The sequence below is a fragment of the Ranitomeya variabilis genome, chromosome 4 (genome assembly GCF_051348905.1).
Source record: "Ranitomeya variabilis isolate aRanVar5 chromosome 4, aRanVar5.hap1, whole genome shotgun sequence".
NCBI classification, from domain to species: domain Eukaryota; kingdom Metazoa; phylum Chordata; class Amphibia; order Anura; family Dendrobatidae; genus Ranitomeya; species Ranitomeya variabilis.
Window position 1 is genome coordinate 472,739,383 of NC_135235.1, and position 16,259 is coordinate 472,755,641.

Here is a 16,259-nt window from a genome sequence, read left to right on the forward strand (position 1 = left end):
GAGGGTGGAGACCATGGAGACGGGGCCGCCCACGAAAGAGACCGCGGGAAGAAGACATTGGAGAGGAGATAAAGATGGTGACACCAGAAGCACCGCATGGGGATGGTCGAACTCAGAGAGAGGCTGGACAGCCCGGTGTGGCTCAGGATACGCCGCCACTGCGGGAGCTGACCCTTACGGAGCCAACGATGGGCCGACCCCCCCAGCCGCCGTCGGAAGAGTGTATGGCTGCAGCCGAGGCCCGGCGGATCGCTGCCCGCCTGGAGGCCGATGCCCGTGTGACTGCTCGGCTGGGCCAGCCCACGGAGGTCTGCTTGTCTCCAATGTCCCCTGATCCTCTCAACCCGGTCACGGCTGGAAGTGCGCCGCCGACACCAGGCTTGAAGCTCACGCCTGAGGCCGAACACCTGCGGCGCATGATGGCTGCATGGCGAGCCCGACCACAACCGGTACCCCAGGTAGACTTACTCACTGTTGCGGAGCCCCCCTTGTCCCACTGGGGTGTAGTGGTCTCCTTCAACCCCCGATATGGACGCGGGGTTATCCAGGAGATCGGGGAGCCGCTACAAGTCCACGTGGACCGAGAGGAGGTGGAGCCTTGCAGTGGAAGGTTTGATCGTGACCTGGAGCCGGGTGATGCCGTCACTTACACCAGGTGGAGGAGGGCAACCGGCGAAGCGGGCTGGATGGCGCGGGGCGTCCAGCGGTGCGTCGCGCTTCAGGCCGCCGCTGCAACTCCCGAAGATAAACCTCCCGCCGATAAGACAACAGAACCTGATCCTGGGGAGCAGCGAGGGACCCAGACCCACCATGCACCGTGGGGGCGTGCCGGATCCTCGGTAAAAAGAACATCCCGGCGAGGGATCCTGTCGTTGTTGGGGCGGGACCCAATCCTTGAACCAGCAGGACGACCCGTTGGTCTGGTGAGGCCCGGGAGGAAACCACCTTCCTCCCCGAAAGATGAGTAAGCATAGTGCTTTAAAGATGTACATAGTTTTTAACTGTTGGTTCATTGTTTTCTGATTTTTGCTACTGAACCCGTCCAGGGTTAACCCATAAGGGGATCCTTCTGTGGACCTGGGATCCCTATTGTTTTGCTTTTGTTTGATTTTTCTAAAGATTTATTTGCACAAGTTTCTAGAACTGCTGAAATCATGAACAGTGCATGATCCGAACTTCTTGTACATAGTTTGCACCTTATTAAAGGCGCTCCCTACTGGTTTTACTTAGAGAAGGACTCTTTGTGAAGATACCACACTAGAACCTTTGCTGAGTATGGACTGGTAGCTTGAGAAGGCGTGCTACCTCATAAAGACTTGACGTGATGATAATGTTTATATGAGAGAGTTATATGTATTTAATTAGTTAATTGTGAAGAAATACTGATGATGTTCTCTGAGAAGAAAGAGGTGAAAGATAGAAGAAGGATGCAGTGGGCCCGTAGGGATAGATGCGGTGTCCAGCATGTATGATAGAGAGAAAGATAATGAGAAGGCTTAATGTTCAATAGAAAATGTTTTAATAATGCTGATAGATAGTTAGGATAGAAGGTAAACCCTGAGTCCTCATAGGAGTCATGTAGAGATGGCTCAGTGCTCTTAAACTGAAAGTAATGTTATGTTCTATACTGTGTATAGTAGTGAAAAGGCAGTAGGCCCTGGCTGAACGGGGCGGTCCTGTAACCGAAAGGAGAGGCAGTAGGTCTGGTGCCGATAGGACAGGCGGTCCTGCAGATTTAAAGAAGGAGAATGAGAAAGTTAAATTACCTTATAATGTGATTATAGGAAGGTCTTTAGTGGATAAAGAGTGTATGTCCTTAAAGGCGATGTTAAATTATTGTCCAACAATTTTGCACTTAGTAGAATACCCGGTTGGGTAACAGGAGTTATTTATAGCCTGTAATTTATAATGTTAACCATGTTTGTAACGTTCAAGTGTCCTTACCTCCCATAAAGGGAAGCCTGTTCAAGTATACTTATTGTTATTGCACTCAACAAAACTGTATGTCTTTTTGCTAACTTGTATTGTTGTTTTCTTCCCAGTCCCGGAGTACTGTGTTTAACCAGGGGGGAGTGCAGCGCCCCAGAGTCCTGGTCGTTGCAGTACTGTGGCTCCGCCACTATGGGGAGCTATGGTGCGTCTGATGGCACTGAAGGAGTTCATCTGACCAGGTATCACAGACACCAATACATTTCACAGCTGGGCCTCCGGGGGGAGCTAAGGGTTCTATTCATTAGGCCACTCCCCACCATAGTGGGTAAACTGGGGGTCAGGCAGGAAGTTAGATCAGAAAGCTGACTGGGTTGGAACCAGGCAACACCTTGTGGCAGAGGGTGTTGTGGGGGAAGATACAGTAGGGTCTCTGTCAGGGGTGGGATCCTGACAGAGGCTTGGCAACTTGAACGAACGTAACGGGACCGCGCCTGCTCCGGGTAGCGGCGGTGCCCAAGGAAGGACTAGAAGCGAGATAGATTGTGCTGAGTGAGAAACGAGATCAAGCAAAAGGAGAAATACCAGTAGGGGTCGTGCTGTAAGACCGGAGCAACACCCTACTGAGGCGCACTACCGGTGGCCGGAACGCCGAGGGGGTATCATAACATTCAGCTTCAAGCAATACTCTAAACAGCGGCAGGACAGTCAGTCTAAGGCGGGCTGTCTAACTTAAATCACCTATGCTGTCTTGGGGGGCAACTTGTGCAGAGGGGCGACTCTAGGGTCCCGGAAGAGCTCCGAGCCTACCCGTCATACGGGTGCCGTCCCAACCAGAACAACAGGGAGGGACGGAGGATTAGAAGAACATCATTTAATCGAGTTGTGAGGGAACTTAAGAAACAGACACAACGGTTGTGGGGACTTTCCGTAAGCACAGCAGGGAAGGACCACAACACATAGCGCTAGAAGGAAGGCACCGATTTCCACCTGTGAGGAGAAATCCGGAGGTGCCATTGGATCGGCCGGACTTGCGCAGCCTGGTGAACCGTGTTCCGGACTGAGGACCCAGAGATCTTCAGTAAAGAGGTAAAGAGACTGCAACCTGGTGTCCTCGTTATTTACTGCACCGCACCACTACAGCCTCACCCCCATCTACATCATCCACTCCTAGTAATCCCCTGTGCGCCCCACGGCAGGGTCACGGACCGGGGCCTAGCCGCCGTGACAACCCCAGAGCAGAGACTCAGAGGCCCGGTACCGGGTACCCCTCGGCCCTGCGGCAGTGGGGGCGCTACAGAATGAGTCTGGATCGTTAAGACAACTTCTTCTTGATGAGTTCATGCTTTTCACTGGAAAACAGACAACAACATAAAGTTAGTGCAAAAATCAAGCTATGAACAAACTTTTAGAACACTAATTAACACAAAACTATATTGAGAACTGCTCAGTTCAAGTACTAATCCAAAGAAATTAATGAGATGATGCGTCGCATTTACCAACAAGTGCTATATATAAGATACCAAAAATGTCAAACACTTGAGCCAATCTGGCAAAACTGATAGCATATTCAGAATCAGCACCCCAAAAATACCCCAAATTCATTAAAATATTTTGGACACCAGAAAAAAAAATTTTTTTTGTTGACCTGTGTTATAGGCCACTGTGTTTTATTTTTTTTGGTTAAACAATTGGTGGCAGGGTAGGAGTAGCAGTCTGCGCTGCTGTGCAAGGTTCATAAAATCCGGAGGACGTGGTGAGGGATTAGATCATGCGGTTTCTCTCAACACGTTTCGAAGTTGATCCATCATCAGGAGAACCACAATATCTCATATAGTTGGTACAAGGGGTCTACAGACTAGTTTCTCACCAATAGAAGCTCAGCCAAAGTTTTATGGTGCACAACCCTCCCGAGATCACCTGTTCATTCTGCAGCCGTCCTTGGACCCAGAGGTATTCAATACTTGTTATATGATGCAGCAAGCAGCTACTGCTGAACTCCAGACTCTGGTATAATTTACTGTATGCCAGCCACTGCCTGAAATGACATAAATTGACTAAGGACAGTTACTATATGAAGAATATATGGGAGAAAAGGTCAAAAAATGATAACTAGGGAAGTACATGAAGCATATGAGATGTGAGATACAATCAGTGTTACAGAAGCAGAAACTCTAGAATTATGGCACCATATGATTATAAGGTCCTTTCTATTTAATGACAATTTTTATGGTTTTTACCAATGGGCAGTAGCTCATAGGATTCTCTGGAAGAATGTCTTTAGGCTAGTCTGCATAATTACCTGTGAACAATGCACTGTTGGTAACACCATAAAAATATCACTAAATAAAAAGGCCCTTATCTCTGGAACTATATGTCAGAGTAAGAAAAAAATAAAACAGCAGGATAAAATAAAATTAACAAATGATCACTTTTGATGTGGTGACAAGCTCTGTTTAAGCATTGGTTTCATGATAGTTCCAAAGTAGCTTAGAGTTATACAGTCATGTCGGCACCCTTGAAATTTTTCCAGAAAATGAAGCATCTCTCCCAGGAAATTATTGCAATTACACATGTTGTTATACACATGTTTATTTCCTTTGTGTGTATCGGAACAACACATGAAATGGAAAAAAAGGCCAATTTGACATAATTTCACACAAGACCCCAAAAGTCAAGGCCAGACAGAATTGTTGGCACCCTCAACTTATCCCTTTGGAATAAATAACTGCAATCAATCGTTCCCTATAACCATCAACAAGCTTTTTACACCTCACTACTGGAATTTTGGGCCACTCTTCTTTTGCAAACTGCTCCAGGTCTCTTGTATTTGAAGGCACCTTCTCCCAACAGCAATTTTAAGATCTCTCCACAGGTGTTAATCGGGAGTTAGATCCGGACTCATTGCTGGTCACTTCAGAACTCTCTAGTGTTTTGTTTCCATCTATTTCTGGGTGCTTCTCGAAGTATGTTTGGGGTCATTGTCCTGCTGGAAGACCCATGACCTAGGACGCAAACCTAGCTTTTTTAAACTAGGCACTACATTGTGACCAAAAATCCTTTGGTAAACTTCAGATTTCATGATGCCTTACACCCAGTCAAGGCACCCAGTGCCAGAGGCAGCAAAACAACCCCAAATCATATTTGAACCTCCACCATATTTGACTGTAGGTACTGTGTTCTTTTTTTTTGTAGGCTTATTTTACTTTTGAATGCCTTGTTCCATCAGATAGTATATTAATGAGGTATTCTTCCCCCAAAAAATATTGCTTTTAGGGCAAAATATTTCAGACTATTTTTCCTTTTGGAAAACCAAAATAAATCATAAAGATAATATCCAGACTCTGAAATACTGATATGATCATATGCGCAGAATATGAAGATCTGTAACTTACGCCAGGCCTTGATGGAATTCAGACAAGTCTTTTTGGGAAGCATGTAGATGCAGAATGGTCATTCCATGTGGGCTGATCTCCCCATCCCATGTGGTTCCGGTGGCCTGGAATAAGAATGGTAATGTTATGCTGTATACAGGCATTAGAATGCAAACTCACATATACAGTGGGTACGGAAAGTATATAAACCCCTTTAAATTTTTAACTCTTTGTTTCATTGCAGCCATTTGGTAAATTCAAAAAAAGTTCATTTTTTTCCTCATCAATGTACACTCTGCACCCCATCTTGACTGAACAAAAACAGAAATGTAGTAATTTTTGCAAATTTATTTAACAAAAACCCTGAAATATCACAAGGTCATAAGTATTCAGACCCTTTGCTCAGTATTGAGTAGAAGCACCATTTTGAGCTAGTACAGCCATGAATCTTCTTGGGAATGACGCAACAAGTTTTTACACCTGGATTTGGGGATCCTCTGCCATTCTTCCTTGCAGATCCTCTCCAGTTCCGTCAGGTTGGATGGTGAACGTTGGTGGACAGCCATTTTCAGGTCTCTCCAGAGATGCTCAGTTGGGTTTAGGTCAGGGCTCTGGCTGGGCCAGTCAAGAATGATCACAGAGTTGTTCTGAAGCCACTCCTTTGTTATTTTAGCTGTGTGCTTAGGGTCATTGGCTTGTTGGAAGGTGAACCGTTGGCCAAGTCTCAGCTCCAATTTAATGTGAAAAGTCACAGGACTAAATTAAAGGTACATCTGAAAACAAGAAGATGTAGGGGCAGAGACACTGATTCCAGTGATGTATCTCTTACTGGGCTGCTTGCTGCAGTTTTTATAAAATCCCTGTTTTCTCTGCTGTAGGTATCCCGGTTCTTTGAATTCTGAACTCTATATAACCCCACCCACACCGATGATTGACAGCTTTCTGTGTACACTGTGCATAGGCAGAAAGCTGCCAATCAGTGGTGTGGGTGGGGTTATACCTTGCTCATGAATTTGGATGACTACAGGTTTACTAGTCCCCTAGTGATGATCTCCTGTTGATAAAACGGTTTGCATATGTCACTTTTAATGATGTTGAATAAAAGTGTTTGTATATTTGCATATATTTCTGTCCTACACATCTGACTTATTTTTTTTGTGGGTCACTTCCATAGGTATTTTTAATATTGTACTTTGTCAATTTTCCAAACTCCTTTTAGGCTAGGGACCCACTGAGAGGTACACTGTGACGTGGCAGGGGGCTTCATACAATCTGATCAGAATGGTAAACTAAGAACCTCATGTTCAGTTTTGTAAATTTTTTCCTAGCGGCATTGGAACAATGAATGATTTTTGGATGTGAGGTCCATGTCTCTTTTTTTCTACAGTTCTACCAGTCTCCTATGAAGCCCAGCCATAGAAGTATAAATATGGTAGCACCAGGGGCCTTCATTAGGACAATAGTTTCCATGATATCAATATGGGCACTACACAATTGCGTCTCATGAGGGGTTCGGCTGGATTTAACCACTTAAATTCCACTGTCAGCAATTGACTGCAGCATCTAAGTAGTTAAACATTTCTGGTATTACAGGCAGGTGCTGATGGGAACTCACCGAGTAAGGCGAACATAGTGACTAAATATGCCGGACAACTGAAAAGACTGGAGTACAATATGTAAAAAACAAACAAACTGTAAATTAAACATAATTGTAGCAAAACGTTTTTGTTTCTCTGTGTTTTTTTCATTAAAAATATAGCAGTGATTTAAACCTAAATAAGATAAAATAAATATTATAGTGAATATACGGTACCTGGTGACTGGTGATCTCATGGCGTACAAACTGCTGTAGTAGCTGTCGGTGGACGATGTAGCTGGGGTTCTTGCTTAGCAAAGTTGCTCTCTGGAACAGTACATGTAGGAGAAAAAAATGAAAATGTCATAACACTAAAGATTAAAGGGAACCTGTCACCCCGTTTTTTCTGTATGAGATAAAAATACTGTTAAATAGGGCCTGAGCTGTGCATTACAATAGTGTATTTTGTGGACCCCGATTCCCCACCTATGCTGCCGAAATACGTTACCAAAGTAGCCGTTTTCGCCTGTCAATCAGGCTGGTCTGGTCAGATGGGTGTGGTGTCTTCCCCCAGATCTTGCTTATTTTTCCGTTGGTGGCGTAGTGGTTTGCGCATGTCCAAGTCCAGAATCCACTGCACAGGGGAGGGAAAAGAGCGCGATCTGCACTATTTCATTGGTGATCGGTGGGGGCGGCCATCTTCCTGTGGCCACGCGTGCGCAGATGGAGCGCTCTGCTGCCCGGGGCTTCAGGAAAATGGCCGCGGGATGCCGCGTGGCAGCCATTTTCCCGAAGCAGAGATGCGAACTCTGCTTCAGGAAAATGGCCGCCGCCACGATCTCCATCTGCGCACGCGCAGCATCCCGTGGCCATTTTCCTGAAGCCCCGGGCAGCAGAGCGCTTAATCTGCACACGCGCGGCCTCAGGAAGATGGCCGCCCCCACCGATCACCAGGGGAATAGCGCAGATCGCGCTCTTTTCCCTCCCCTGTGCAGTGGATTCTGGACTTGGGCATGCGCAAACCACTACGCCACCAACGTAAAACTAAGCAAGATCTGGGGGAAGACACCATGCCCATCTGACCAGACCAGCCTGATTGACAGGCGAAAACGACTACTTTGGTAACGTATTTCGGCAGCATAGGTGGGGAATCGGGGTCCACAAAATACACTATTGTAATGCACAGCTCAGGCCCTATTTAACAGTATTTTTATCTCATACGGAAAAAACGGGGTGACAGGTTCCCTTTAAGATTTCTTTCAGAATCGGTCTGATTTTGGATCGCAATGATGGACTGGCCGCACATCTCCTGTCCCCGCTGTGACAGCCTCACAGAAATATATGAAGCTGTCACGCTCAGATAAGGAGATGTGCAGCCAGCTGTTGCATTGTGATCCGACATCGGACCGAATATCATGGATATCGGAAAGAGCACTATCATTTAAGAACTTAAGGACTAGTAACAGGTAGATATACAATATCGTGATGTTAAAGTAAAATAAAAAAACATATACTGCTGTTAGACTAAATTTTTGTACCGATCTGAGAGTACAGACTGTGACGGCAAAAAAGTCCATAGTACATTTAAACTCCAATTGTGTCACTGCACTCTATGGCTATGTCAGAAGTCCTGTCCGGAAACCATTTTTGGGAGACTGAGAAGGATCTTCGGACAGCATGGGACTTTACTACTCCTGTAAGTTCAGGAATTGTTTTACCTCGATGAGGAAACATTGGCAACACTTACTATGGCACTTTGTTTTCAATTTAATTAAATATTTGAATATGAGAAAATCTGGGCTTCATGGGCAATGAGACATTGAAAGCAAGGCAAATAAATAAAGGCAAATGGTGCATTTACCCAACGCCAAAGCAGAAGGTTTTTAAAAGGATGAATAGGAGTCCAGTAAAAAAAACAACACATACTTTCTTTTACCATGAGCGCTATGGTTAACAGATTGCTTTTGGGAGTTTTTTCTGGTGTATATGACAAACAGAAGCCATAAAGGTTGCCTGAGCATAGACTAAATCAAATATAAATGAGATACAAGTAATATATAAAAAAAGCAACATAGGAACATGCAATAATGTTGAGGAGCAACAGCATCTTGAAAAAGTGATTTCTATATGGCACCCCTCTACCAAACCCCTATACCTACACCATGAAAATAGTGCTTTTATGAGACTTGTACCCCAAATCATCAAAGCAATATAATCGCCGGTTTGGAGGAATCAGGACCATCTTAATGTGATACATTGGCTCCTGAACTGGAGCAAGATTTCTGGATTAAGGAACACTACAGGTAGTCAGGAATGAGATGAGTTGTGGTGTCATGCCTCCATTGTGCCCACATCTAGTCCCACCGATATTGGTAGGGCTGAGAGAAATTGGCATGAAAACACCAAAAGTTGCAAAATTTTTGCGCAACCCTAAGGTGTACCAAAATATTGCGACTATTCAAAGTAATTTGTGCCAGAATTCTGGAGAAATTGCTTTGGTGAACTGGGGCTATGGCTTGAAAATAAAGGTGCAATTCAATCTCAATTTTTTGGCGCAACGGAGAGTTGATCAAAAACTTTGGGACATTTGGAGTTTTCAAGCTAGTTAAAATTATCTTGGCCAAAAAAGGAGGGGATGGAGAAAAGACAGGGCAGGATGTGGGAGTGATCATACCCCCTACCCCATCAAATTAATTAAAAAAATGGTGGAATTTTATATGCCAGAAAAAGTACTGGAGTGGCATTTCTGGCACGATGCATGGAAGCACACGCCACAGAGGAGATGCGTCTGAATTCATTAAGTGGTGCTCATCTGTTGACAAATCAGCACCATGTAATCCAGCAAGAGTGACGCAGCATGAGCATGAACTACACCGGTCTGGATGAATTGGTCGCAAAGTGTTCTTACCTTTTTGTGTGTCAGAAGGAACTGGAGATGGCACTGTCCTCTGTCTGGGTATGTCTCTGTCCGAGGTTCCAAATGGTACCAGCGATCCTCCCTACACTTCAGATCCTAAACACAATCAAATCTTTTTTTAAAATACGTTTTCATGTTTAGCCCATTGGCCACACCATTAAAAATATATTTTGTAATCTGCGGACCACAAAAAAGTCTCACCCGCAGACGAAGAACAACATTGCCTAGAAAGTCATCTTGACCTTTGTCCTTGCGAGCATCTTTAAATATCCTTAAAACAGAAGAGTATGCATGTATTACATTAAAGAAACACAAGAAAGCCAAGAATGTCTACTATTAGCCCTTTCTTTTCTACCAAAGAGTAAGATTTATTAGAAATACTTAGAAAGGTTTTACAGTCCTACAGAAATAAACTTTGAGCAACATAACATTTTCTGCAACTTTATAACATACTTTGTAATTCATATAGCTACCATTTCAAGATCTTAAGTTTTTGGCAGTGAATGAGAACATCCCTCCTTAAATTCAGAAGCTGAAAACACTGACAGAACTAATTTAGATCATAGCTTGCTATAATAGTATTGAGTCTAAGCAATCTTCTGTGAACTACACTAATCAGCAGCACAAATCTGAGGCTATGTGCACACGTTGCGGAATGGTGCACTGTTTTTGGTAAATCTGCAGGTAAACCACACTGCGGATTTACCGCGTTTTTTCCGCGTTTTTTTTTGTGCGGATTCCACCTGCGGTTTTACACCTGCGGATTCCTATTGAGCAGCAGGTGTAAACCGCTGCGGAATCCGCACAAAGAATTGACATGCTGCTGAAAAAACAATGCTGCGTTTCCGCGCGTTTTTTTCCGCAGCATGTGTACTGCGGATTTTGTTTTCCATAGGTTTACATGGTACTGTACAATGCATGGAAAACAGCTGCGGATCCGTGTACCTTAGGCTAGGTTCACAATTAGGCCTCAATCAGTTGTTCATTATTTTTATCATGTAAAAATACGAACCATTCTTCATCACTGTTTTTGATCCAGGTTTCATCAGTGTTTGGTCAGTGTCAATTTTTATCATCAGTTTTTCATGAGTGATTTTCACATATGAAAAAAACTGTAAAGCTTCTCCTCTCTATTACAATATTAGTCATGGAGAACAGACTCATTGACTTGTATGTGTAATTTTGATCCATTACTCAGATCATAAATGGACATCTCTCTTTGAATTTTTTGTGGACCTCTCGATCAGCAAAACAACAAGGACATGTGAGCAGTTCTATAGACTGTAAAGGGTACATGTTCTATCCGTCAAACACACAGAGCACGTTCATGATTCATGTATGCCTGAAAGGCTTGATAAAGAACTCTCTTTCGAGCACTAAATTGAGGTTTCAGTTGGGATCTGCAAAAATTGTACTATGCCAGGAGCATTGACAGAGCCCGATGGAGCCACTGAATGTAGCCATCAGAATTACTGTGGACACTATCTGGGAGTATTAGTCTTTTTCAGACATACATAGCATGGTGTCAGTGAGTTACATTTCACTGATGGTATCATGAATTCACAGATGTACATCTCTTTATTGAAAGAGAAGATGCTACCAGCACTCCGTGACTTGGTAGACGGGCACTTTTCATGACAATGATCCAAAACACACATATATTGCATTTCTGAAGAAGAACAGGGTGAAAGTGATTCAGTGGCAAAGTATATCTCCTGATCTGAAGCCAAGAAACATCTATGGGGAATTCTAAAGAGACAAGCTGAACATCATTCTCCAACCAGCATCCAGGATCTAAAAGAGTTTACTCTTGAAGAATGGAAAAAGATAGATATTGCAATATGTTGCAAACTTGTTCATTCCATGCCTAGAAGATTTGGTACTGTCCTTAAAAATTATCGAGATCATATAAAATACTACATGTAATACAAAATATTCCCATATGGAATCCTACGAATAAAAAGTGCAAAAGTCATAATGTAGCAATACAACACCAATTTCACAGGCATGAATTAAGCCCAGAAAATTTCAGAGTATATTAAACCAAAATAAATCTTTATTATATAATACCTTAAAAACAATGAACAAATCAGAGTGCCTCTGAGAAAAGCCGTGATATATAGGCATCCCAATAACAGTCAAAATAAAAGTATTTTTCACATAATACCACACAAAAAATGATTTATCTTAGGTAATAACTTCATGTATAATACACAACATGACCAAACCAATCATATCCACCATAAATTTTAGTAGCCTAATACTGCCATATATATTGTGTAGGCAATGTCTGCAGATAGTTAAACAGGGAACGAATATTACTGATGTAATGCTATCGTGTATGTCATGCATACAAAGTCTGGCAGTAAGTGTACAAGTAATGTAAAATCATGACTATATACAGAAGGATAGAGTGGGATACAAGGTATACGGGTACTTAAAAGTGAATGCTGATAAGGTGCCTGTCCTGCTGCTCCAATGCCCCCTAACAAAGGGCGAAACAGGCGTTTGCGCAGCAGGGAAGGCACCTTACCAGCGTTCACTTTGGCTTTCCCCATGAATCACAATCCACAAACTTTAGATCAGGGTCATTTGGATGTTTTTGGTTGTCATTATGATTTAAAAAGAGAAAACACAGCAGTTTGACAATAAATGGCATCACCCAATCACTAACCATGTTTGGAAAGAAGGTTTTGAGCACAACTGTAATATATATATATATACTGTAGACATACAGATATATATATATATATATATATATATATATATATATATATATATATCCTTCCTCCTATCCAAAAGTAGATAGCAAAATGTAGAAAGCAGAAACTACTTAACATATTTAATACTGCCATGGAACATGTGGATGCTGCGATGGATAAAAATCGAAATAGCAGAATCACTGTAATTTGTTCACCAGATACACCAAAAAAATTGAATAAAAACAGATGAGAAAGTCTAATAGACTCCATAATGGTATGAATAAAAGCTATAGCTATTCTCAAAAAACAGATAAGAAAAAAAAAACATGCTCTCATACTACTCTGTTGACTGAACAAAATTTTGCGAGTTTGTTAATTTTTTATTTTTAAGTATAGTAGGGAAAAAAAATTATATACATTTTATATGGCTAGAACTCGTAAAGACAAAAATTAATGGTGCAATTGTGGAGGATTTTTTTTCAATTACATTGCAACTTTTTTCCCCATTTTCAGTAGATTGTATTGTAAATTAATTTAATTCCCCCAAAAAGAAAAAAATATATAGCTCTTTGAAAAAGAGGAGGGCATAAGACAAAACTGGAAAATAATGAAAATTGATTATTTGAATACAGTTGATCAGCTCTTGTTTACAGGCACAAACTTGCCTTTACAAATGAGCCATAAGCAGCTTTCAGAGGCTATCATTGCAGCAAATCAGATAATAATAAAAGCAAAGTGTCCTTTACTAAGGAGCACAAACAAGGCTAAATGCTGTTAGATGGTAGATTGCTAACTTTCTGTAAATTTACGGACAGTCAAAAAAAAGGAGGTGCTTTCTTCTGACACTCGTAGTGTCCACGAAAAAGAAAAAACAAAGTCCATTATTTGAATTTTTCTTTTTCTCCAAAGTTTGTACTGTGCATGTGCTAAGCAGAGCAAACACTCTAAGAACAGGGCACTCTAGTATATATCTAACAGGAGGATCCTCTAATACAGTATATGACCAATGGGGGTGAGAAGAGCTGCTATTTTTACAGTATGGTGCTTGCAAATAAGCCTAAAAGAAGAAAGAGAGATGGGTTTCAAAATCTAAAGCCCACCATACACATGAGGGGGTTGTTGTCCAAACGATGCTTTGGCTTATAGTTCGGCCAACAGCCATCTCAGCCAACTCTACCATACACATGAGCACTTGTTCGGCTGAGCGCTTTTGTCTTCTCTGTGAAAAAGACGCCAGTTAACATGTTGACCATCGTCTTATATCCAGGAGAAAATGGCAATTGGCAATCTGAAATCAGACCTGCCCGATTGACATCTCCCCCAATGTTCAGACAGCCGGCAACTCCATACACATTGCATTGCTGGTGGGTTCAACCAACCTTAGTCTAATGTATATTAGAGCCTTAAGATTCTTATGTTATAATTCTAAAGCTGACTTGTTGATATGTGACTGCTTTATAGGAATGAGGGATATGATACTGTATTGCTGCAATTAAAAGCTGGGTGGACTATGTGACAGGGTCACTAGTGTCATACTTGAGGGTAGATATGTGTCACAAAGATTCCTTTCCTGCGTGATGTGAAAGCCACAAGTGTTATACTGTATGTGCTGAGAGCAATCCACTTGCTATATGGGCTGTTATGATCCGGTGACCTTGGAGCCGCATGAGAGACTTTCTCAGGAGTAGGTGGTACCTGTACTGACCGCAAATCCTAAACTAACACCGCAACTAGAAGTAGCCGTGGGATGTACCTAACACGTCCTAGACACCTCGACACAGCCGGAGGACTAAATACCCCTATAGATGGAAATGGGGATTCTATCTTGCCTCAGAGCAGAACCCCAAAGGATAGGCAGCCCCCCACAAATATTGACTGTGAGTATAAGGGGAAAAACACACGCAGGCAGAAAAACAGGATTTAGCAAAAGAGGCACTTCTAGCTAAGTAGAAAAGGATAGGACAGAATTCTAAGCGGTCAGTATTAAAATCCTAAAAATATCCACAGCAGATAATACAAATATTCTACATCTAACTAAAGACATAGAAAGTATATCTGCATCTCCTGAGAATCCAGCATGACTGAAAAATCCAAACAAAGTCTAAGCTGGACAAAAACACAATGAATTGCACTGAATTGCAAAGCACACTGCATGTGTGCACAGAGACCAAAAAACCAGACACTTATCTTAGCTGAATTGGCAGCAGGGCATGAGGAACCAGAGAGAGATGCAATCCCTCCAAGAACAATGGACAACTGGCAAGGACTCATGGATCCTGCACACCTAAATACCTAATAGAGCTGCAATCAGAAGAAACACCTGCCCTGGATTACAACCCCAAGACAACTGCACTACCACCAACAACCACCGGAGGGAGCCCAAGAGCAGAATTCACAACAATGGGCCTGGCTTTCATGGTGGGTAGGGCAGAGATGGGTGGGATGCCTACCCACGATATCTCCACCTCCAGGGTGTGACTGGAGGGAGTTAAATGTCCAGCCATTTTTTTCTTTGTGTTGTGTGGAGAAGGGAAGCCTCCATACTGGAGCTCCTGTGAGAGATGCCATAAGTGTTGACCCAGAAGTACTGGGCAAGACTGTGTATGAACTTTTTACTTTTTTTTGAGCCAAACAGGTTGTTTTTTTCTATGATGCAATAAACCACCCAGAGTCTTTAACCAAAGGTGGTCCTGTGTCTACCTCGAGGAGCAGCTAAGCTTGTCAACCTTTCATAATTAATATATGATAAAATATAATAATAGGGACCAATAGGGACATTAGCGAGTACTCAGACATTATATTGAAGGTGTGACATGGACGCATTATTTTTAAAAGGGATGTAGTTTATGTTTATGAAATTTCAGGGCCATCAAAAAATTTTGGGTCAGGTGTCCAGAAAAAAATTGAAGAATAGGTTTGTAAACCTAGTTAGGCTCCCAACTATGAGTTAGTCTCTTACCTCTTTAATCCATGCAGGTCTGTCAACTCCCCAAGCTTGCTCCTGACAGATTCCACATCATCAGAGTCCCTTTAAGAGATGCCAATAAATATATATATATAAAAGCTGTTACTATGATTTACTGTACGTAGAGAAGATGTAGCATTTCCTCTGCATATGAAAAAGTAAAATGTAATGCTACTGTGTGACCCCCCCCCCCAGCCTTTGCTAACTAATAAAACATTAATGGCGTGTTACGCACCAATCTAGGTGACAACACCTTGACCAATGAAAATCCCAAAAATCGCAGTCCTTTTTATTAGCAGGTAGCCCCTGTACCCATCCGTGGTGGAAACGAGCACATAGAGCTGCAAACCAAACTCTATCTATTTCACTTACGACAAAAGTCTGCAAATACTTTAATACATACCATTTTTTCTAGAGCACAAAACTATACAATATCCCGCACATCGTCTGACTATTCCCAATACATTGTGATCCCAGTTTTACCTGTGTGCACTTTCAAAGGTTTTTCCCAGAATCAACACTGACCACCTATTCCCCGGTTAGGTGTGGGGGGAATCCTTAGCTTCAAAGAACAAATTACATATTCCCAATCCATACATCAGCTTTCAGACATTTTAGAACCAATTTCATGGCCCACAATGTCTTCACCTGCCACACTACACTTCTTCCATAAGCTGACCTAAGATCCCCATATAGTAGCAAATCAAACCTGACATCCATTCAGTCTTTCAGTATTTTCTGCTGCTAACAATTCCAGTCTGAATAGATTTAAAACTTTTTGTAATTTAAAAGTAAA

General features: G+C 42.4%; 1 protein-coding gene across 2 annotated transcripts in view; it reads right to left on the reverse strand.

Annotated features, from left to right (window-relative positions):
• The window catches only part of UNC13D (unc-13 homolog D), a 136,585-nt gene that overhangs the window by 53,913 nt on the left and 66,413 nt on the right, over nt 1-16,259 (reverse strand). For both annotated transcript variants that reach the window (XM_077251796.1, XM_077251795.1), the window contains exons 9-14: nt 15,458-15,526; nt 9,998-10,067; nt 9,788-9,892; nt 7,117-7,206; nt 5,325-5,428; nt 3,850-3,967 (exon numbers count right to left, since the gene is read on the reverse strand). In XM_077251796.1, coding sequence (XP_077107911.1) covers nt 3,850-3,967; nt 5,325-5,428; nt 7,117-7,206; nt 9,788-9,892; nt 9,998-10,067; nt 15,458-15,526 — 556 coding nt within the window. The remainder of the gene's footprint in view (nt 1-3,849; nt 3,968-5,324; nt 5,429-7,116; nt 7,207-9,787; nt 9,893-9,997; nt 10,068-15,457; nt 15,527-16,259) is intronic.